Raw genomic sequence first — 25,697 nt, 5'->3', positions numbered from 1 at the left:
AGGTTCGAACGTTTGTTCAAGGAAAGCGTGGAGGCCTTGCTCCATTGCCCCAACCTGAATCGCAATGACTGTATATCTATATCAAAAATCTGGGAAAGTCTAATCAAGATTACTCATTAATTAATTTTTTTTTTTTAATAGCAAATTCAATCATGTTTCTACTTCAAAATATTCCGTTTCATACTTAGTGATATAACATCACACGGCGTGTTCTAATTTTAACGATCTATTGTTAGTATTCTAGCTTGTATTTTTTAAACTGTTCTTGTAATACCACTGACGATGGTCTGCTATTTCCAGACCGAAATATTTGGTTAAATAAATAAATATCTTTCTTGTGATTACATCATTCAGGACTGCAATATGCAAGCCCCACATTATTCAAATCAACATTCAGCTTCATCTTCAGGTGAGAAGAAGCATGTACAGTGGAACATAGAATCTTGGAAAGTGGTGTTATGGAGCAACAAATCATGCTACATACTCTACTGAGCAAACGTTCACCAGGTATGGCAGATGCCCAGCAAACATCTCTTGCCAGAGGTGCATAACCCCAACCATGGAATTTGGAGATGGTGGTATGATAGTATGGCCCTGTTTTTTCTGGTCTGACCTCAGACCTCTATTTGTGGTACCATGAACAGTTAACTCCAAAAGGTATCTGAACATTCTGGATAATGCAATGCTTCCTACTTTGTGGTATTTCTAAGGAACTGACCATTCTCTTTCAGAAAGACAATATATGTCATAAGGCTGCTGCTGTAACTGTGTAACTGTGTGGTTTGCACACATGAACATCACTACATTTGTCTGGTATCCACAGAGTCATGAGGTTAAGGCACACTTCCAAAAACAGTCCAGGACCTCGTTATGTGCCTACAGGAAGAATGGTTCAAAATTTCTACTGATTGCTAGTGTACTTTCTGTTTTAATACCTGCTTGAAACCGTAAATCTACTTTATAAATATCTTGTGGACACACGCATGTGCACACACACACATACACAAAGGCCTTGCTTATGCTTCACTTCACTGCAATCCACCCATACAATGATTTTCAATTATGATCAAAGGCCATTCGTACACACGTGTTTAGAGACATGACAGTGTGAGCTGTTTTCATGGATTCAGCTTGTTTATGTCACCGTTCACTGCATTTTTTGTGTTTTTCTGTGAAATACAAAAAGTTTATAATCATTATTTTACTGCTGTTAATAATGGCAGAAAACATCAAAGTAAGGTACTGTTGCTTCTAGTGAAAAGAAGAAATTCATAAACCCATTATATTACATTTTATACTAAGAAGAAAGTTATGAAATTTAGCGATGAGGCATATTTTAAAACCAGTATGCCTGTTGGATAGTATGTAGTCTTTTGTATCTGCAGTATATATCAGTGGCATCACTTCCCATTTAGGTTGGGTGTGCTGTGAGGTGGCAACCCACACTACAAAATTCACATCAATTTGACCATATGATTGCATTTTTATTGATGTATGAAAGTTTTAAGAGTGAATAGCGCATCAACGCTCATCTTAATTGGTACAATGCAATTAAGCATAGGATAACTTTCAATACTTAAATTTATCAAGTAATATAATTTTAAATGTGGAAAGTATAAAGGTCAAATGAACAATAGCTATACTTCACGTGCCATTTATGTGAGAAATACAAAAAAATTTATGCTTCGTGGTGAGATTCACTTGGATTGGTTGACACAATAAACAATCACATCCACTGATTTCTGGGTGCTATTGTCTCAGCACTCACCCTGCCTCGCCTTCTGGATGGTTTAAAACCACCGAACGTTAAGCATTTGACCCACTGCACCATCTGTATGTTTGTTCAAACAGCTCAAAGATGATGCACACCCAGGCTATTAATGCAAATATGATGCAATACTTATGTGCTGAAAAGTGTCCTCTTCATGAAGCATTAATATATCATGTTTAATTTTAGGAATCGCAAAGTCAGGAAACAGTTTAGGGAGTCTTTAACAGGAATAAATGCAAAAATATAATATCGGTATTGTTGATATTCTGTTGATTTGCACCACACACCTAACACACCCAGAATATTCGCCCCTGATATATATATATATATTAAACACACACACACACACACACACACACACACACACTGCAAAAACAAACGCCTATGTACCAAAGAACAATTCTTAACTATTCGTTTGCATGAAATTGATTTTTTTTAAATAAAAAATTAACAAATTGTTCAAGTGTTATGGCTCCTAAATTAAAAGATTATAGCAATTAATGGGCTGGTGATGTGCAATACGTAGTCTCTCATAGCCAAGTCAACCACATTTTCCACAGTACCCATTTCCACAAATGAGGGAGAGCTCTATGAAGTCTAGTTAGTAGATAACTTTCATTGGCTAGTGAAACATCACTACCCTGCTTATTAAAAGAGTGAAGTGGTAATTGCCATTTTTTTGTCTGCAGAGCAATTTGTCCTCTTCAGAAATGCAGTGCAGGAAATGGCTTGTTGGTCTAGCCTAACATACTGTTAATTAACTAGGGCAACAGCACCTCCTCCATTCTAGGATACAGATCTGCAGGCTGTACCCTAAATAGGTACATCAGGTGGCTTTCCAACCAGCTCTACCATCATAATTATAAACTATGCCTCAATAGCTAAAATGGTTGTTATGGCAGTTGATACGCCTGGTTCCTTCTTGTTCCTTGCCATTGGGTGAAACTTCTGTCGATATTTCTGTCACTCTCACATTCATATGGTACTAAAGCATTATCCATCACTCTTCCAATTCCTGCAATGATGATCCCTCCCCAATTTATGCATAATTGTTCACACAATGCTTCCCCCTAGTTTTCTGCCAGAAAGAAATTAGAAGAATTCTTATAATTTGGACACAAACAAGACATCTGATCCTGATGATATCCCACCTATTGAGCTAAAACTTGTTTGGAAATAACACCTATTCTATATAGTCTTTTCAATCTATTATATTCAACTGACATTTCCTTACAGCATGGAAAGAGATCCACAATCAACTCACTCCAAAGAGAGGCAATATAAGCTAACAATTGCTCTCACTTCTGTTCTGTCAAAACTAAACTATGCAGAAGATCATCATCAACAGCCAACTTCTGCACCACCTGGAGGCCTACCAGCTAATTAGTAACCAGCAATGTGGATTCAGCTTCTCTCAAATCCGCATCTGATCTAATATTCACCACCCACTTCTGGACTCAAGCCACAGAAAAATTTGGGGAAACTCATAATGGTCACATAGATCTTGACATTTCTAAAGCATTTAATCAGGGTATGCACAGAGGTTACTAAGCAACCTCCCATCCTATGATCTGCCTTCCACTCTCTTTAAGTGGGTCACCAGCTTTCTCTCTGGTTGCTCAACTATGAGTTATGACAGATAATTTCCTCTCCTCAGATTTCTATACCAATTCAGGCATACTCCAAGACTTCATACTTTCACTTACTCTTTCTTCTGTATATAAATGACCTGCCCACTTACTTCAAATCCTATTCATAGCTTCACTGATAATATGAGGGTGGTCTGAAAAGTTATCGGAACTTTTCCAATAACTTTTCAGTTATCGGAAAAGTTATCGGCATAACAATGAAAAAACTAATTTATAATTTTAAAATTATTTTTATTTTTCAACATAATCTCCCTTAAGACTAATACATTTATTCCAGCAATGCTCGGTTCTCAGTAAGATCTGCAAAATACGCCTCTACAGCTGCAATCATTTCTTGATTCGAAGAAAAACGCTGACCAGCAAGGAAGAGTTTTAGTTTTGGGAAGAGATAGAAGCCAGAGAGAGCCAAATCTGGGGAATATGTGCATGTTCCAACAATTCATAGTGCAGATCCCTTAATTTTCCCATTGCCAAAACACTTTTGTTGGCAGTGCATTGTCCTGATGAAAGATGGTTTTTTTCTTCTGCAAACCGGATCTTTTCTCACGAATTTTTTCATCTAGTCTGGTTAAGAGATCGGAATAATATTCCCTGCTTATTGTTTTACACTTTTCAAGATAATTAATAAACAAAATGCCTTTAGCATCCCAAAACATCGATGCCATGACCTTTCCTGCTGAAGGAACCGACGATTTGTCTTCTTTGGCGCTGAATAACCGACTTCTGTCCACTGTTTTGACTGCTGTTTGGATTCTGGTGTGTAATGTTGAATCCAAGTCTCATCCATAGTAATAAATCGATGCACAAAATTAGTTTTATTCTTGTTAAAACGCTCCAAGCCCTGTTCCGAGATTTTCATGCGAGTGTGTTTTTGATCTACTGTGAGCAAGTGCAGCACCCATCTTGCGCAAAGCTTTTTCATATGCAATTCTTCATGCAAAATATATCCTACACATTCGTTTGAAATGCTTATAGTCTCAACAATTTCATGCACTTTGACTCGCCAGTCATCCAATACTATATCGTGCACCTGATCAATGATTTCTGGTGTTGTTACATGTTTCTAGTTTTTGGATGTCCTTCATGTCAAGGCTGGTACAGCCACATTTAAACTCGGCAGCCCATTTCTTAATTGTCAAAAACAAAGGAGAAAAGTGCCATAAACTTTTATTAACTTTGAATGAATTTCTTTTACCGTTAAACCTTCTTTTACAAAAATTTTAAGACCTCGATACCCAATTTTATCCATTTCAAGGGATATAGACAACAGTTTTGTTTCAGACAGCTATATAAAACAAACTACTTGATAGAATGACTTGCAATTTCACATGGATGCATATGACAGATGTATGAACTTTAGAAAAAAAATTATGCCAATAGTGTTGCCATCTATGATTGAGGCTGAGAACTTTTCGGACCATCCTCATACAACACTTCATTCCTCATTTTCATTTTGACAAGCTTCATAATGCTCAATTATCAGAAATTTCAAGATCTGCCATAACCAATGAAAGATCACAAATTTCATTTCTTTTGCCAATACCCAGATTTCTAAACATGATGAAATTTCCATTTTTGAACTGACCTGCCATAGCTTTTGCAGCTGTAAAAAGACCATATACTTTTACATTCAAGGCATTACTTCTCACCAGTATAGCTAGTAACTCTGCATAAATTCCAAACTTACCCATGCATGGAATATTGCTGAGACATTTAGGGCGATACACCAAAATCCTTTAAGATTGCTTGATGCTGTTCAGAAGAAGCCAATTTAGTTAAATGATGATCTCTCTCCCTCTCACAAATGTTCAGTTTCTGCCTTTAGCCAGTTCTATAGGTACTTTCATGGTGAAGGCTGTACTGACACTATCATTTCCCCACTTCTCTTCAAAATGGTAAGAACAAGAGTAGTTGCCGATGGACATCCATTTACAGTCCAACTGCAAAACTTACTGAAACAACTTCACTTAATCCTCTTTCATTTCATCTACTTTTGATCTTTGGAACAGCCCTTGCTCACTGACCTTCCCAAAGATGACAACTTTCATCTGTTCAAAAAAAATAAAATAAAATAAAATAAAAAAAAAAAAAAAAAAAAAAATTGGATTCCTGCTTTCTTCTTACATGGCACTAATATGCTATAGGTCCTGAGATCTTTCATGAGTCAGTTATGTTTTACAGTTTTGCTAGCACTTTTCATAGTTTGTCTTCTTACTGATGATCTTTATAGCATTCCTCATCCTTTATTTCAAAAAAGATAAGCTTCATCCTCTTGTAGGCACAAGGAACTTTATACACTCCAGGATGTGCAGAAGGATGAAGCTGATCCTTCTAAAGTAAAGGATTAGGATTGATATGGAAGCGTTTAATAAGAGAAGTATACTAAATAGATGATTCAAGACCAAAGAATGGAGCTATCCACAAAATACTTATTTTCCAGTTTTTTGATAGGAGTCTAGAGATGTGTTAATTTGAAATCTTACCATGTCTAGCATTTTTTCCAAAAAAAAAAAAAAAAAAAAAAAAAAACGGGTGGGGAATATTAGATTTTCTTTTGATTACTCAAAGCAAATTAAAATTGTAAAACCAACCATTGGTCCTCCTATTATAAAGTTTCCACAGGGATTAATGTGGTAAACAGTCTGTTCATCTAGATAATGTTTGGGAATTACTTCCTTGATAACCATTTCCATTACTTCTTTTCTGAGCTGAGCCAAAGTTATCTGTTCTGAATGTTGAACAGAGATAACAACTGTATGTACTCTAAGAGGTACAGCTGCACCATGATCAAATATGTACTCTGCAGTAACCTATACAAAATGAATCAAAATCTTTGTAAACATTTGTATGCAATATATGCAATTATATGATATACTGTATGCAATATATATCTGTGATATAATAAAATGATAAATAATAAAATGAAATTCAAAACATGCACAATGCATTCTTTGATAGGGTTGCTTAAAAATTGCAAAAATGTACACATCACTCATGGTATAATGCAGTATAAATTAAATCATCCTACAGGATCTCTTCTACACCACCTTTATTACCTATTACCCTTCCCAGTTTTGTATCATCAGCAAACTGGATCCTCAAATCATATTCTATATCATTAATACACAAATTAAACAGCAGTGGCCATAGTACAGAGTCCTAAGGAACCTGATCATCACCTTCATTCTCCTGAATTCCACTCCACCATATTCTACTCTCTAGTGTCTGCCTGCCAGCCAATCTGCCTATCCATTCCACCAGCTTCATATCCACTTCCATCTACTTCAATCATTCCTGGATTCTACCATTAACCAACTCTTTTGATACCTTAGTCACTTCTGTTTTAGAGCAGCTTTTATATAATGAGACTATCTTGTCCTCTTTACACTTCCTTGGAACCTTGCCAGAGATTAGCCTTACTCATCTTGTTCCAGTTTTTGTGAACATTCTTGTAGACCTCGGCGTAAGGCATGTAGTACCATTCAATCCTACTGCTGTGTTCACAATGATATTTCTCAGTATGTTTCAATATATCTACCTCAATTCTCACATCAGTAACTACAATATCTCTACATGGATAATATACTTTGCAAAGTGGTTACTTAGTAACTTAACTATTTTTTCTCTTTCTGTCATTAACATCAGCACTGATTAAAGTTATCCTACCATAATCATTTAACTAGGACAAGAGGCCAAGTGAGATGGAGAGATTTTGTTCATAAGATCAAGAGTCGAAAATGACTGGATGGCATATAACAACTACACCACCATAATCATTGTTTTCCACTTACTTATCCTCTTCATGCTGCATGGCACATAAGGCTGAGATCCATTTCTTCCAGATGCCTCTGTCTTGAATCACTAGTTCAGTGTCTCTCCACCTCTGACAGCTAGCCTCTGCCAAGTTAATTTAGGCATTCCCTTTTCCTTCTGGAATCCATGTCAGAGCTACTTCTGGAATCTCTTCTGTCATTTTCAGTACGTGTCCAATCCATTTCCATCTGCATTTTTTTTTTTTTTAATTTCATCGGCGATACTTTTTTGTTCAGTCAGCTTACATAAGCCATTTGTTATACGTTGAGGCCAAAATATTTTTAATATTTTACAGACATTTTGTTTGCGAACTGTTTATTTTAGCTTCCTGTCTTATGGTCAGTTTCCATTTCTCTGATCCATATAATAATACAGCCTTAATACTGCTACTGAAGATCTTTATTTTGGTTTTATTATGATATGGAGGATTTCCATGTATTATTTAATTTTCTGAAAACAGTATTAACTTTTTTTTTTTTTTTTTCCAATATTTGCATTATATCCTTGTCAGTTCCACCTTCAGTATCTACATCTCCTCCCAAGTATGTAAAATTCTTAAATTCTTCTACTCCATGGAGTAGAAGAATTTAAGATAAGATAAGATTTAAATCTAAAATTTAGAGGGCATATTGCCAAAATTATGAGAACACAACATATTCTGGAAATGAATCGGAGGACACTGACTTGTAGAAGTAGGACAGTCGTGTTCCATTGTATAAGGCTCTGATTAAGTCACATATGGACTACTATGAACAGATTTGGTCACCTGGATTTCAAAAGGATGAAGAGCTGTTGGAGAGAGTCCAGAGGTGGTTGACTAAAATAGTTTCTGATCTCTGGAATACTGAATAAGAAGAAAGATTGAGACAATGCAATTTGCAGAGTCTAGTAGAAGAGGGGTGATATGATAGAAACATACAAGTTGGTAATGGGTTGTTAAAAGATTAACGTTGAAGATGTTTTTCCTAAAATAATGAGAGATCTGGGGGGGGGTAACAAAAGATAATCTCTAGAAGTTGTATAAGGAGGGTGTAAGCAAGGGAATGAGAAGCAGATTTTTTGCATGGACACTTGTGAATGATTGGAATGCACTGCCTGAGAGCATGGTGTCTGCAGAGAATTTGAACATGTCAGCTGTGTGTATGACAAAAGAGACCTCCTAGATGACTAACTCCACAGGTTCCTAGGATGACAATAATAATAATGATGAAAGTGATTTTAAACAGATTGACAATGTGGGAAAAGGATAATGGTTGCTAGTTTAAACTGGAAAATTGTAAGGTTATTTACCAAGAGATTGATGGGATTGCACTGCTGGAAATGGATGAGGCAAGGAATTTGCTGGGATATGTTAGACAGGACATTGCAAAAGTTCAAAATTAAAAGAAAGAATATCAAAAAGAAAAAGACAAAAAAGTTCAAAGATCATTTGGATGTTTAGAAATGCAGCAATAAAGTTATTATATCCATGCCCCTTTATAAGGTTTTGATACGACAACACCTATGCATGATTTGTTTTTATTTCTTTATAAAACTCCCACACAAGAGGTTGCAGGAAAAAAGTACATCAATGTTATGTATGGGCAAGTGGTAAAAAAACCAAGAAAAAAAAAACAATTTACTGATTGAATGAATCTTTAGAACTTAAGGAATATTATGTGAGGAGGATTGTTTCAAAAGTACAGAGGCAGATAGAATGAAAGAGGACAAGAAGTTAGTTTGGTACCTCTGGAGTTGGACAGTGAATGGATGCTGACCACGAGATGCTCCTCATTATGAACGTGATGAAAAGTGAAGGAATAATGTTCAGCCAGTTTGGTGAAACATCACTTGTAAAAATATACAATTGCACTCTAGAATCAATTGATAAGATCAATTTTCTTAACAGCAGCAGCAGCAAGGATTTTTGGAGATTTTTTGGTACACCACCTCACATCCCATATGCAAGAACAATATTGAAAAGTAGGGCAGCTTTGAGATTAAAGTAATGTCTTGAGTGATAAAGGCCATCTATTTTGAAGGCAGTTCTGGATGCAATGTACTTATGCCAGGAAAGGCTACTAGATGTGCAAGTCAATTCAGGAAAAGATATCTAATCTCTTGTTGAGATCAGGGTATTATGAAATGTAACGGAAGGTGAAGCATGGTGTTTTTTGCAAGATAGAAGATAGTTGAGAAGATCAAAAAGATTTTAGATTCACTTTTCTTAATTTTCAACCACAGCAAACTATGTCTTCTAGATTTGACCACCACATGTTCCTCATTATGAACTTGATGAAAATTGAAGGAACTGTGTTCAGCCAGTTTGGTGAAACATCAATAGATAAAAGGTACAAGACCCTGGATTACATTCTGTGGATTGGTCGGTTGCTGGAAACCAAGCATCTGAATAATGAATTGTGAGTTGCTTTTTTCACCAGAACTGGTGAGAAATATGTAATAAATAAAAAGAGAACAAGCTGGTGATCCACATTATAAATGATAGACAAGACAATCAGGTAAGTAGGCTTTTGTGATGAGTGAGGTTGAATGCATTGAAAATATCTAGTGACCACATAGGTTTCAACAAAACTTTCCATCTTTTATGTTAGTGATAGGCAATAATGACAAGGTGATCTGCAATGGATCATCAGAACCAGAAGACTTGTTGATAACCAAGTTACTCAAAATTCTTCTGATTTCTTTCTGAGGAAAAACTAGGGAAGCATAAATGAGCAGTTCTTAGTAGAGTGTACTATACTTTGCCTTGATAATGAATGCAGGTGTTGGAGAAAAATAATGCCATGAGGTCAGCCTTGTCTTTGAGTGATATTACAACAGTAACATATGGATGGGCAGAAGTTGCATTCACTGACCTTGACAAAAGACAACTGCTATCTGAGGAGGCAAGTTATCTCTATTTAGCTATTTTAATATCTGATTGGATTAATTGATTGTGTTTTTGCAATTACTACATGCTGCTATAACCTGAGTGGGATGCTGGAGCTCTGGTTTTGGAATATGTAATTCAGCTCTTTACTTTATACAGGCATTATAATGTTGTCACCAGTACAAGTCAGGATTCCATAACTAAACTGAATAACTGTTGTAATAAATAAATTTGATAAAAATTAGCAATTAAAATAAGAGAGAGAGAGACTATGAAAACATACAGGAACAATGCAAGCATCAACTGCATCTTGCATGGAGAAACCTATAGAAAAAGTAAAACATTTCGGCTATTTAGGCACCTTTTTTTGGTGAAGATGGCAAATTAAATTAGGAAATGACACCTGCCAATAAACAAGTTACTCAAAATTCTTCTGATGTCTTTCTGAGGAAAGACTAGACCAGTTTTGCTTCCTTCCAGCTGACTTTCTGCCAATACCAGCAAAGCTGGTATTGGCAGGAAGTCAACTGAATAAATTTACATGGAATGAGAGAAAAAAGTCAAACCAGTTTAAACTTCTGGGTCTACAAGTTGGTCAGAAATAAAAACTTGATCAAAGACTGGAGGCCACAGACATGAGTCCTGAGTAACATCATATGAATAGAAGGCATCGATGGCAGAATCATATTAAAAACAGGAATGTTAGGAAGAAACCTGTTAGCATGCAGGAATGTGTGAGCAGAACTAATCTCAGATGATATGGTCAGTTAAAGAGAATAGAGGATAAAAGGTTAGCAAAGCAACTGTTTTTTGCTAAGATAGCAGGAAAAAGACCCAGAGAAACATTAAGATACAGGTGAACTGATACAGTAGGAAAGGCCTTAAGAAGACCAAAATTATTATTATTATTGTTCCGGGCAACTCCAAGGAGTTGACAGACTCATCGAGGGAGGCCCTAACATCATGTCAAGAACAACTATTCGACATTCACACAGTATCTATCATACCTTGCCTTGAACTCATTCACGGTCATAGCACCCACAACAGACTTTGGAAGCTTATTCCACTCATTCACTACTCTCCAAGTAAAAAACCTAGCTCTAACACCCTTGTCAACCATGCTCTTGCCCAGCTTCCATTCATGGCCCCTAGTCCTGCCACCACCAGTCATATTTTCAAAAATATCTTCTGGATCAATCTTATAGAAACCCTTCAGTAATTTGAATGTCTCAATCATATCACCCCTCCTTCACCTATCGACAATTTCTGCAACCCACAAATCTTCAACCTATTCTCATAAGGTTCATTCCACAGACCTGCTATCATCTTGGTCACTCGTCTCTGGATCCTCTCCACTACCTCCCCATCACGAAGAAACCCTGGTGCCCATAACTGGGCACAGTAGTCCAGATGGGGTCTTATCAAGGCTCGATACAGAGGAACAACAACTTGTTTGTCACTGCATGTTAAAGTATTTTTCAGAAGCCAAGTGATTTGGTGAGCTGATTTAGTCACTTTTGCAATGTGCCCCCTAAACTTCAATTCCCTATCCACCAACACTCCCAAATCCCAGGCCTCATCAATCTCCTGGAGTACGGTTCCACCAATGTGATATACTGCTGCTATTCTTTTCACCCCAAAGTGCATAACCTTACACTTTGGCACATTAAATTGACATCCATTTTTCCTAGCCCAGTCCTCCAAATTATCCAAATCATCCTGTAAAATTTTGACATCCTGTGCACTCATAATTGCTCTACCCAACTTTGCGTCATCAGCAAACAAGTGAACACTTCCTCTCAAATCCTTCCCTATATCATTGATGAACAAATTGAAAAGCAGTGGTGCAAGAACAGAGTCCTGTGGCACTCCACTAGTCACAAGCCGTCTTTTAGACTCCACTCCTGAATAAACTACTCTCTGGTATCTCTCCTTCAACCACCCTCCTATCCATCTCACCAACCCTATATCTATTCCCATCTGCTCCAGTTTACTGATTAGGGTTCTATGTGGTATCCTATCAAAAGCCTTGGCAAGGTCCAGTAGTATTACTGTAAACCCATTACCCCTATCCAGTTCAGCCATCACTGTGTTATAAAATGTGAGCAAGTTACTGAGGCATGATCTACCCTTCATAAAACCATGTTGTCCCCCATACAATATCCCATTTTCATCTATCCAATCCTGTATGGGATATTGTATGAGGGGACAACATGGTTTTGTGAAGGGTAGATCATGCCTTCACAAAACACACCAGCTCTTGTTGTACGAGAAGCAGCTAAAGAATTCTCAGTACCCTTGACCAATTAGTTTAATTTGAGTCTCAGGTCTGAGTTAGTCCCAAGGGGGTGGAAAGAGGGGAAAATAGTTCCAATGCATGAAGGTGGTTAGTTAGCAAAAGGTGCTCACTCAGTAACTCAACTATATCAAAATCTGACGGTAACAGATTAATTTGGATGTAAACTATTGATAAGAAGTTAATACATGAAAAGATTACATCATTACTATCATGATACTGAGTCCCCCCCCCCCCCAAGAGGATTCATGTCAGGAATTTTGATTTTTTTTTCTCATAAGCAAGTAAAGCAGAGCAATTATATATAATCAGAGTAGAATAGTGAAGATATTAAGAAAAGAGTTCATTGAAATTATATAACAACTGGAATAGCTTGTTTCACTTAAAATGTTTGATGTGAACAGTAAATGATAAACAATAAGAAGCAACCTAAATCAGCAGATGCATTCAAAATAAGTTATTTTGATTGATTTACCATCCAAACAGACATGGGATGAAATATCATTCATCTTATACTTCATATCCATGTTTTTCAATAATATGCTTCCCACAGGGCTATACTTACACTTTTCCTGAGGCACAGAGCGCAGAAGAATTAGGTGCCAGATAAAAACAATAACATAGTAGGGAGAATATCACAGCAGTGAATATATAGAGCTTGGCAATGCCAACTCAGGGCTTTTTTTCATCTTGTTCGTGTCGTTCCCGGAGAAGGAAGTTCGAGTGCGGCCGAGAAGGACATGTTGATAGGCAGCTATGCAGTCAGACAGAGATCCAGAGCGAGCATAGGCCTTGGCACAGTGGTGAAATCAGCATAGACTGAGATAATATGCGGAACCACGTGGACCGATCCCCGCAGACCAGCTTCGCCTGCATCGAAGGAACGTATCATGAACGTATTCACTAGCCAGTCTTTTCTGAAAGCAGTAAACCGAAGGAGGAAACAATGAGCCATAAGAATATAACAGATGATCAACAGAGAAAGCCAGAGAGAGATCCTAATGTCCCGGTAATGTAAGAACGTTCAATCTTTTGCATATACAGGAATGTTAGATTGTAACAAAGATAGGAACCAATAAGTTATTGGACTTTCGAAGTGTAATAGGGCTTTAGAATCTGATCCACAAGTAGAATGTTTTAGCTCTGTGTATGAGGACTTGTGTAGTGTTGTGATTGAATATGTTGTTTTGTCAGATAGTTCCTGAGACCAAGATTTGGTAAATGATTACCTAAGAATGTTAAGTAGTTGGGGTGCTTAAGGGTCAAAGCTGTATAACTGAGAGGAGACCTCCACATAGCCTTTAAAGGAATGCGGAGAACCGACCAGGGCTTTTGACCTAATGTCCAATCCTCACCTTCTCGTGGTGCACCCTGTTGGGTATCTACTTTGATACTGAACGAACGAGGATGGGCTGGCAATTTGGGATTTAGCCGACCAAATTGTATTCTTATTGGTTAAACCAAAATAAAAAATGATGGTACAACATGACAAAATTTCATGCCGGCTGGGGCGTCGCCCGGTTAAACAAGGCCCCCGTTGTTTTCGCCAGGGAACCAGGGCGAACAGCAAAAAGTCAGATGATGTAATTTTCTCATGTAGTACTGTCATATCCTGTACACCCCTTGAGGGTACATGGCAGGAATTTGATGATGATGATGATGTTAAGTAGTTAGAAGGAATTCATAATTTGTTTAGTAATAGATTTTGCTCCACGTGAGAAAGATTAAGAATATCCAGGTTATACCTGCATGATTGAATTATTTTAGTTAAGTAATTATCAGTAATTGTACCATATTTTTTAAAATAAATCCTTTCTTGTCAGCCCAATAACTTGCCTGATCTATGTTCTCAATGCATCACTCATAAAGTAGAACCTGTGCAAATCAAAATTTTGGGGATAGCCACGACTGCAGTAAAATTAAGACACAAGTTTTAATGAAATTTGGAATAGTAATTGTATGAATATTGAATATTGTGCCATTCCGAGTGTTTTCTCACAGACAACGAAGCTTCTCTAGTCTAAAAATTTTGGATGGTGCAGCGTTAACAAATAAATTTTTTTCAAAATTAGAAACGGGGTTAATACCAGAAATATAACAAAGGAATTGGCTCTAGCCTGAAGCAGTATCTTTGTTAACAGTGCGGTGCACTATCATTCAATATGTTTATAGCAGCCAACAGATAGAGAAATAATAAGATTTGTATGAGTAAGGAATTAATGAGACTTAAGAGTGACAAATGAATAAGTAAGGTAGATAGGTAAAGGGTATATAACAAATAAAGTAACTTCACAAAGGTGCAGCAGACAAAGATTTAATTGGAGATTTAGTAAGATCCGATATAGGTAAATATAAAAAAAATTTAAAATATAACAAAAACACATAATTTAACACTTATTAGAGAAGTTTATTAACTATGTTGTAAGAGATTTCTAGGGTCACCATGGCAATAAACTCATCCCCCATGTCTACAGACTAAATAAAATATAAAATAAACACTATTCTCTGCAAGAGTGAGCAACAGAGTTCCTTTTACAAGCTAAAAAGGCTGTAATGTTTTCTTTAATTAAAAACAGTTTATTTATTTAATTGTTTATTTATTTTATTTTTTGTTTCTTAGATATTCAAAATATGGAGTATTTAAGACCACAAGATTATGTTAATGTTGCAATAACAAAAATGCATATGCTATTATCATAAATTAATCACCATTCCTATTAATTACAAAAATAAACAGAGAATGGTGTCTACATTCAACTTTTTTTCCATTAAAGATTTTCAATAACCTACTTAGCAATTTTTTAAGAGGTTCCCCACTAAGTCAAAAAACTGCCAGTCAGTTAGTTCTTGATCTAAAATCAAGAAAGTCTAATCATTCATCCCCTTTTTTTCCCTGAAAGCATTATGTAATTTATGGTTCAGTACAACTGACAATTAACAGGATCACCTGTAACTTATTGAAATTAACAAATAATTAAGTTTTTCATATTTGCCAATTTCTAATTTTCTAATTGCCAATTTCTAATTTAAAACGTGTTACTAGAACTCCACATTTCCTGTTGTAAAATTTTATGACAGATTTCAAGTAAAATTTCAGGTAAAAAAAAAATTTACTACCCAAAAATAATGCTAATAAGTAATATAAATATTTACTGTGGAGCTGATAACTGCAGCAATGCACAACTGTTTGCATTCAAAATGAACTAAAAGATCTACGAATACTGGCTGCTGAACTAGAAACCTTTATGCAGATAATGTAAACATCGCTTACAATATGCAAAATACTTGGTCATGTGCATTACCATGTGTTTTTTGGGCAACTATTTAAGAATTCTTCTGGTCAGTAATCAATACCCATAGTGTTGATCATAATGGGGAAAAACAAAGAATCTTTCAGAGTTCGATAAAGGATTTATTGTGAGTACCTGTCTGGAGCACAATTTTGAAAGCAGCAAAGCTGATTAGTTTCTTAAAAAGGTGGGATATCCTGGGTGTTTAATCGGTGAAAAAATAACTTGCATTGTTTATCTAAGAGGAGTAACTGTGATCCTAAGACAGTCTGTCAGGAATGAGATTGTCATTGTCTGAGAAGGCTTGTATGGACAAACAGAACTTCCTATGTGCAGCAATTGAAGAGGTTCAATATTGGCAGTGACATGTTGATATGGAAACCATTGATTTCTGCGAAGAACCAGAAAGTTTGTCTACAATGGTGTCAGGAACACAATAACTTCCTGGGCTAAGGAAGATTGGAAAAAAAGTCATATAGTGTGACGAGTCATGGCATACCTTGTTCTGTATCAACAGTATGCAGAGAGCTTGGTGAAAGCCCAATGAAACAATGAACCCAGCTTGTCTTGTAAGCACAACCCAAGGTTCTGGAGGTGGTGTCATGGTATGGGACATGTTCTGCTGGTAAGGAACGAGTCCCCTGATATTGCCAGAGGGTCGGATATCCACCAAGGAATATCTGGATATTGTTGCTGATCAAGTCCATCTTGCAATGCTGACTTTTTAAAAGAGATTTTTAAAACAGATCTGGAAGTAAAGTCCTCTTCTGTCAAATCTGAGCCAGTTATAAAGGACTGTCTGTTGTACACCTGGTATGGTGTAGATGCAATCCAACACCTTGTGGAATTTATGCCACATATGTGCTATAATTCGGGTTAAAGGAAGCCCAACAACATGGTATTAAGTAAAATTTTCCAATTCATTGGCTGGTATGTGTACAATAATGAATGATTAAATAAGTCCCTTGGTTTTAATGATTCTGGTAGTCTATCCTTACCAGAATCATAAACTATACAATAAATAATCTTGCTTCTTGAAAAGGTTGTCATTACCAAATAAATATCGAAGTTCAATATAGTAATTTTGCAATACCACCCAAAATAAATGCCAATGAATTCCAAACAATTTAAAACCAGCACATCAACTTCACCATGAAGAGAGAAAAGGATGGAAAATTGGCCTTCCTAGATACCCTTGTTTCCCATATCCCCTCTGGAGTACTTGCCACCAAAAAACCTATGTTCACCATAAAGCTTAACTTCATGGGCCATGACATACAAGATTCAGCACATCATCCATCTCAAAAAATAGGCATCTTCAAATCTTTGCTCAACAGAGCACATGTCATCTATTCCAATTCCCTGGCTCTCCACCAAGTATTGAGCTTCATCCAATGCATCATACACTACAGAATGGCTTCATCTCAAGGAAGTTTAAATGCAGGACACTTACAAGTCCATCCCCAAGAATCCTAAAACTGTATGGTATGGCTGCTGAGAAGATTCTAAAAAAAAAAAAAAAAAAAAAAAAAAAAAAAAAAAAAAAAAAAGATATTTAGTTCCTACATTTTTCACTGTCAAGAAAATCATCTCTTGGCTATCATTCACCAAAAATAAACAGCCCAGTTTCTCTCTATTTCTCCCCCCCCCCCTCTTGTTGTTTACTATGTTCAGTGCGAGTGCCTCTGCTCATACTTTGGACAATTTTTCGTACATTTTTCACCAGGCCATCCTGGTGAAAAATGACTACAAGAACACCAAACTCTTATATTAACAACAATAAAGCTGAAAAATTTGTCCTTGCTTAGCATGAACTGGACACTGACCACACTATCTTCTGGTCCAATATTAATTTTTACTTTATTTTTATTTATATATATATATATATATCCCACACACAAAAGGAAGAAGAGCCTATAGCAAACAAATGCCATGTGAAGGCAGGGTCAGGAATATAGTAATCTGTTGATATTCTTCGTGTGTTGAAAATTGTAGTTCTTTGGAAATGCTTATTGAGACTGTTCCACAGAATTGAGGTGGAAGGAATGAAAGTTGACTGGGAGTAGCAAGTTCAGTGAGTATGTAGTTTAACTGTAAAAGGATGCCGAGAAGCTGTAGCACAAGTTCCTGTAGATCTGGCAGAAAAATGAGGCATAATGGATGCTAGTTCTGCTGAACAATGGCCATGGAAATATCTGTACAAGAGACACAATGTAGAAACCAATCTTCCATGAAATAGTGGCTGAAGAGAGTCTGTAAGAGAAGTGTCATTTATCAACTGGACTGCCCTTTTCTAAAAAACATGAAGAATTTTTCGGGAGGGAGATCTGAGGTGCACCATCCCCATACATGAGAGCAGTATTCCAATGTTGGTCAGATTTGGGATTTAGGGTAAGTAACTTCAGCAGAGAAGTACTATCTTAACCACGAAAGGATGACAAGTATTTTGGAAGCTGTTGATGCTATAGAAGTGATTTCATTGTGCCAAGAAAGATCTGGAGTAAGAGTCCGTCTGAGAAGAGAGATTTGGTTGAGCTCAGCATTATCAAAAGTAAGTAGTGAAGATTTCAGGGTTTTTTTTTTTTTAAATGGAAAAACAAGCAAAACCGCATTTTGGAAGCAATGAAGTTGACTAGGTAGCTTTCACCCCAATCAAGGATACTGTGGAAATCAGTGTTCAGGGCGCTTATCACAGATGATATTGAAGAATGAGATGTTCGAGCACTGCAAAGTTGTCACATGAGTAGGATGAGTGGGGTATGCTATCATCAGCAAAACATGAATAGGGTTTGCAGTCAATGAAAGCAAGTCATTTATAGAAATCAGGAAGAGGGTGGGTGAAATGACAGACCCTCAGGGACACCAGCATTGACAGGAAAGTCTGAGGAGAGAACACTATCCACCATTACATGTAGAGATTGATCTGAGAGGAGAAAACTGTCAATCCATTAACACAAGGACGAGGGCAGTCCAAATGATAGTAACTTGTTGAGATGCCTTCAATGCCAGATCCTATCAAAAGCCTTGGAAAAGTCAAGAGTAGCTGTACAGGTTTCTCCAAAACTTTTCATGAAAAGACATCCAAGACAAGACATCAGCCTTATCTTTAGGTGATGTTACGATGCTACCATTAGGGTGGAGTAGAGGAGGAAGCACAGATGGACAAAAGTAGCAGCCAATGACTTTGGTGAGGGAAAAGAAGGCATGACTGCCAGTGGCACAAGCCGTGAGTTTTCTAGATTTATCCTTGAATTCACTTTGCCCTTTTAATGGCAGTTTTACCAGTGTTGTAGGCAACTATGCAGTCTGTGAATAAAGCTAGTGTTTTGGTCTCAAGCTACTTGTGTTTGCTTTTCTTGGATGGCCTTGGCATACCTTTTGAAGAACCATGGTTTAGATATGGGTTGAAGAATTTAAACAGAGTGAGGAATGATAGTTTCCATTCCAAAAGGGATTATTTCTGCAACAAGATCACAACACTTCCTAAACCATGCTTACACAACTTCTAGGAGTGAGCCGAAGCTCTCTCTACTCATGATGCACTGAATGCACTTTCATGTCAATGTTACAGAACTCCTTTAGTGAGTGTCTATCATGTCCCTTCTTTTCTGACTAAACTAGACAGATACCTTCACATACAATCTTCAGATACAATCCACATACCTTCAATTTGATCACATGTTATTCTACTGGCGTGACCTCTGGTGAAAAAATTAAAAAAATAAATAAATAAATAAATAAAATAAAAAAAAATATATATATATATATATATTTTTTTAACATCAAGCTAAATTCATTGATCAAATCATTGTTTCTCTAGCTTACAGTTAATGATGTAACTCAGCTTGTCCTGTATATTTATGTACAGGACAAGCTGAGTTGATCTTGATGTGAAGATCGAAACGTCGGGATAATGAAAAAAAGTTTTTTTTTAACAAGGTTGTAAATTCCATAAAATTTTTAAAATGAATGCTGATCACTGTGTAACCCTAAAAGAACGGATTACGATAATTCATGAAGATTCGACCCACAAGTGATGTAATCAATACAGTAAGCTGAAGATCCAAGTTTCAAATTTGATCAATTGACTGGTGTTTTTAAAATGGTGTAGGGACAGCAATATCACTCCTAATTGCATCAAGCTAAAGAGAAAATTCACTTCAACCAAGGCACAAAGAATATACCACCGCATGGAGAAAGCACTACTGAGAGAGCAGATCCAAGCTGCCAGAAAGAACCTAGCCACTACACAAAACCAGCTACTAAAAGAAAAAACACAGCTGTCTAGCTACTTAAAAGTAGATATCAGGATAATCCTAGAAAGGATTACAGACAACACAGCAAACCACATCCAACAAACAAAGAAAGAAAACCTAATTTCCAAATTTCAAAGACTAAAAGAACAACAAAACCAGCTGCCATATTCAAAGTTTGCCACAGTGAACAACAACAACCAACCAGAAGCAAGAAACAACAGGAGTCACCAATCACCCGCAAGTATCAATAACATAGTCAACCTATCTAACCACGCTCTAAACAAAGACGAAATCTCTATACTTAACAAAGGTTTAAATTTTGCTATAGCACCGAAAAATAGACAAACTTGAAGTTATTTGTAATATGGAAAGAGGCCTAAGATTCATACCTAATAATATAGCAGACAAAATACGTATGGAAACTGCGAACATTTTAAACCATAACAAAACAATAACAAGCAACATAATTAAACGCGAATTAACAGCGATAAAATCACTTAAAACAAATCCAAACATAGAAATAACCAGAGCCGATAAAGGAAATGCCACTGTTATTTTAAACCGTACCACTTATATAGAAAAAATGAATCTGCTAGTCTCTGACAATAACACATACAAATTAGTTAACTACAACCCAACTAACAGAACAAAAAACAAAACACAGAAACTACTTAAGTGAATTACCACATGGCCCGAAGATACAGTTAAAAAAACCGTTTCCTCACTACGTGCGCTCCCCAAGAATTTACAGGCTACCGAAAATTCACAAAGAAAACACCCCGCTAAGACCTATCGCTGAAGGAATTGATAGCCCGACATATCACTTAGCCAAAAAATTAGCGGCAACACTCAAGGAGTTGGGTCATTCCCCCTCCTATATCAAAAACAAACAACACTTCATAAACATCATCAAAGACATTACATTAGAAAAAGATGATTTATTAGTCAGTTTTGACGTCTCTGCCCTCTTTACGAATGTCCCAATCAATGACACAATCCTTCTCCTACAAAACAAATTCCCTCCAGATATCACGGCACTTTTTGCGCATGTATTACGGTCGGGTTATTTTGCATGGCAAAACGCCTTCTACTTACAAAAAGAAGGCACAGCCATGGGCTCATCATTATCCCCCCCCCCTATTGCTAACTTTTACATGGAACATTGAGCAACTTGCCCTAGATTCCTCCCCTCTAAAACCCAAAGTCTGGCTTAGATACATTGATGAGGTTTTCGCAATCTGGTCCCATGGCCTCCAGACATTAGACACATTCCTTAGCCACTTAAACAAACAACACAAATGCATACAGTTCACAAATGAAATTGAAAAACACAACACACTTCCGTTTCTAGATACACTTGTCACATGTCTTCCCTCGGGCAATCTTTCCTTCGCTGTTTACCGAAAACCGACACATACGTGACAATATATACACATAAACTCCTACCACCACCCAACACAAAAACTAGGTGTCATCAACATGCTAAAAAACAGAGCTCAGACGATCTGTTCCAGTGAACAGGCACTGAAAGACGAATTTAAAATTATCAGTAATGACTTACAAAAAAAAACGGATACAGTCAAAACACTATTAACAAAATTCTCTACAAAACCACAATAAAAAACAAAGACAAACCAGACTACAGTAAAACTATAACCATTCCCTACATTAAAGGAATATCAGACAAGATAAACAGAGTACTACAAAAGTACACCTCAAAGCCACCTTTAAACCTCCTGCAAAATTAAAAAGCTTACTCAACTCATCCAAAGACCCACTCCCTACAGTAAAACTATAACCATTCCCTACATTAAAGGAATATCAGACAAGATAAACAGAGTACTACAAAAGTACACCTCAAAGCCACCTTTAAACCTCCTGCAAAATTAAAAAGCTTACTCAACTCATCCAAAGACCCACTCCCTCCACTAGCTCACCCTGGAGTATACCGGATTTATTGTACTTGCAACATACCATATATAGGAGAAACAGGACACAATATTCCTATTAGACAAAAAGAACATAAACGACACATTAAATATAATAATTATGGTGAAGCTGGCCTTTCTGATCATGCCCTGAATACCTTACACAGAATTGACTGGAAAACCACCAGCTGTCTACATCACACTAGAACATGGTATGAACAGAAATTCAAGGAAGCCTGTGAGATTATTATCAACCACCCCATTCTGAACAACAATGATAGTCTAAAAATCCCAAACATATGGAAGGTATATATTCGACCTTCCTCATCAAGAACAACTATAAACAGGACTGTAGAAAATCCAGTATTGTAAATCAAAATAGTAACACCAATTATTTCTGAAAGAAAACCATCTAAAAGAATGTTTATTCCTGTCATTGTAAAATAGAATTTAGCTTGATGTTAAAAAAAAAAAAAAAAAAAAAAAAAAAAAAAAAAAAAAAATTATTTTTTCCCACCAGAGGTCATGCCAGTAGAATGACATGTGATCAAATCATTGTTTCTCTAGCTTACAGTTAATGATGCAACTCAGCTTGTCCTGTATATTTATGTATGCTCCAGATGATGATCTTGATGTGAAGATCAAAACGTCGGGATAATAAAAAAAAGTTTTTTTTAACAAGTGTAAATTCCATAAAATTTTTAAAATGAATGCTGATCATCGTGTAACCCTAAAAGAAAAGATCTGTCAGCAGCTTAGTCATTTCTGTATGGGTCCTCTCCACCATCTCACAAGAAATCTAGATGACCAAATCTGTGCACAATGCAGTTGTATCATAGTCTTTATAAAGAGGGAGAATACCCTCCCTCTGTCAACATGTTCTTCAACATCCAAGTAAGCCACTGAGCTATTTTGCCAACATTCTTTTTTCTGTGACTCTCTTCCATGAAAGCTTGTGAACCTATGATACATTAGTACTGTGGATGGGCTGAGAATTTTTTTTTTCTATTTTTATTAATTTTTTAAATTCATTTTTCATCTGGTTTGGAAACTCTGCTTGAGAAACCAAATCTGGAACTTTTTCAAGCCACTTCAGACTCCCAATAAACAGGGTGGTAGTCTCACACCAAACTTTGGGTATTGTAACTTGAAACAATGTAAGAGTCTAGTTTGTCCCTCAAACAACATATATTTAAAGTCCAATTTTTTTTTTACTATCTCAGAAAGATATTAAAAGGCAAAAGAAAGAAGAAATATGCTAAAATATTTTGAATAACTGAAGGTTATTTTGAGTCAGTGAGGAAAAGTGTGTGAGGGAGGGAGGCTGTTCCAAAGGACAGCAGTAAGTGGAATGAAAATGGAAGAAGGAGGTAGTTTGATAAATTTGGAAGTGGATGATAAAGGAACATTGCAGCTGCTCTTATTCCTACAGTTTTGGAAGAAGATTGAGGAATGAAACCGAATAGCAGAACATGAGTGGTGACCATTTAGGTGGGAGATAAATTTCATTGTTCTGGTTTGACACCACCACCCTGCTCATTGGGGACTTGGAAAAGTTCTGTTTGGTCTCTAGAGTTTCTGGGCTATGTAAAAAATAAATAAAAAATAGAAATTTTATATATATCAATAAAAATATTACCCCATATAAATCCTCATTCCACGCATGGTACGAATGTACTATAGGTTTACAAGTAAGCATTTTATTGGTGGGCACCACCCATAAAAAAAAGTACCTGTTGAAGAGGTGTGAGGCAGAAAATGTCTGTGAGAGGAGTAGGAGAGGGGGGGGGTCAATCTGATTGTCCTTTTCTTTACAAGCATCAAGCAGTTCCAATAAAACTTTGGATGCACTACTCCAAATGTCTGATGCTGATGTGAAAACACCAAATGTTTTCACATCAACAGCAGATGTCTGAAATGTGTTTGCCACAAATGGATAGGGACTGTGCAAGCTAGTCTAAGAAGAAGAAAAAAGATCTGATCATATTTTGATATACGAGTTAATATTAATGATGGAAGTGATGCAACATCTTTCTTGCAGGATTGTTTCAGTAGAGCTGATGTTTACAAGGTTATCCTCACCTCACTGATGATTAGCGAGAAAACAAAGTTTAAGGCATCAGTTATTGAAGACTGAAGAGTCAAATAAGGAGGAGAATGGAATGTCATATCATCAGCATAGCTATGGAAACTACTTGAAGTCAGTGAGAGCAGGTCATTTATGTACAGGAAGAAGAGAGGGAATGAAAGTACACAGTCCTGGGATACTCCCGCATTAGTGAGAAATCTGAGAAACCATCTAAACCGACACATGGCGAGTAATCCAGGATCAAGATTCTGTGATTTTGCAACCTTTTGCAAGATCACAGAATTGTAGTTTGTTGGCAGACCTCTGTGTCCTGATCTGATCAAATGCCTCTGAAATGTTGAAAGCAACACAAGTTTCCTCCCAAACCTTTATGTTTTGAGCTCAGAGGCGGGTGGTAAATGCTAGAAGATGCTGTGGATTGAGAGTGGCAGAATCCATACAGGACATCACTAATCTGCTGATGGGCCTTTGAGTGTGTAGAAGATGGCTGATGATGACCTCCATAATTTCTGAGAGAACAGAAGTAAGAACAATTGGACAGTAGTTTGTAGGGCGACTTAACACCTTTCTTTGGAATGGGCTGACTATAGACTTGTTTCCATGCTGTAGGATATATATACCAGTCAAGTAGAAAAGATACTGAAGAGGCAATATGGGATAGGTTTAAATTCCGGAGCACAAGCTTTTAGTACAAGTGGCATACCAACAGAAAACTAGGTGACCCAGAGTAAGGATTTATCGATAGAGTGGGAGTACTTTGACATGGTCATCAATGCAGGAATTGGAATGATGTAAGTAGATCGGTCTTGTCTTTCAGGGGTGTTACAGCAGTAACATTGGGATGTGAGAGTGGTTGAAACATGGGTGATTAGAAGTGACGATAATGACCTTGGCTAGGGATCAGAAGGTGGCCACAACTACATTAAAACAGAAAGCAAGCTTGTGGCATTTGGCATTTTCAAAATGAGATTTAATAATTATTTTTCTGCCGTTCTTGCTAGCTGCAATGTAGTCTGAGTGTGATGCTGAAATTTTAGTCTCAAGCCATTTGTAATATGCTAAATTTCATGGACTGCCTTGGATCATTGTTGGAGAATCAAGGCTTGGATAGTGATTGAGAAATTTGAGTGGAGTGAGGGATGAAGATTCATTCTAGTTGGAATTATTTGATATTTGGTCTGAGCAGGTTCATTAAGTTCTTTGTTTTTTTTTGTTAATTGATGAAAGTTAGGAGCTCTTCTGGCATCTGATAAACAGGGGTCAGATAAACAGCAGGCTACTGTATATATGTGTGCGTGACATACAAACAATGAAGAATGAATTATTTTCACGAATCATGCATACCTGAGTCTTTGAGTCTGGACGTGCCCACCAAAATTTTCCATTTCTTCTTAATTCAGATAGTCTAGAATTTAATTTATGTGCAAGCACCACTGTAAGTGGCATACATTCTTCTGTTTCATCCGTAGCATAGCCAAACATGAGGCCCTGAAAATAACAATAGAAAAAAAAATTATGTGAAAATCAGCAAAATAAACTTTCAAATTTTTCCAATGTTAAAATAACTTCACTGATAAAGATGAGTCAAGCTATTAGACTTTAGTATGATGTATCCTTTTACCTAGACACTCTATTTTATCATGAGTCACACATTATAATACCACTCTTATACTTGGTTTACAGCTACACATATGTGCAAATTCTGATGTACAATATTTGAAAAATATTATTAATAG

At 36.6% G+C, this 25,697-nt stretch overlaps 1 protein-coding gene across 1 annotated transcript in view; it reads right to left on the bottom strand.

The window, feature by feature from the left end:
• LOC150104566 (S-adenosylmethionine synthase-like) overlaps nt 1–25,697 on the bottom strand; it is a 196,569-nt gene that overhangs the window by 60,048 nt on the left and 110,824 nt on the right. The window contains exons 5-6 of the mRNA XM_090395782.1: nt 25,306–25,449; nt 6,012–6,230 (exon numbers count right to left, since the gene is read on the bottom strand). Of these exons, the coding sequence (XP_090251908.1) occupies nt 6,012–6,230; nt 25,306–25,449 (363 nt within the window). The remainder of the gene's footprint in view (nt 1–6,011; nt 6,231–25,305; nt 25,450–25,697) is intronic.

This window comes from Typopeltis vanoorti, chromosome 7 (genome assembly GCF_054136105.1).
Source record: "Typopeltis vanoorti isolate ZY-2024b chromosome 7, IOZ_Tvanoo_1.0, whole genome shotgun sequence".
NCBI lineage: Eukaryota > Metazoa > Arthropoda > Arachnida > Uropygi > Thelyphonidae > Typopeltis > Typopeltis vanoorti.
Note: the sequence above shows the minus strand (reverse complement) of the source record. Positions and strands in the feature narration are given on the sequence as shown.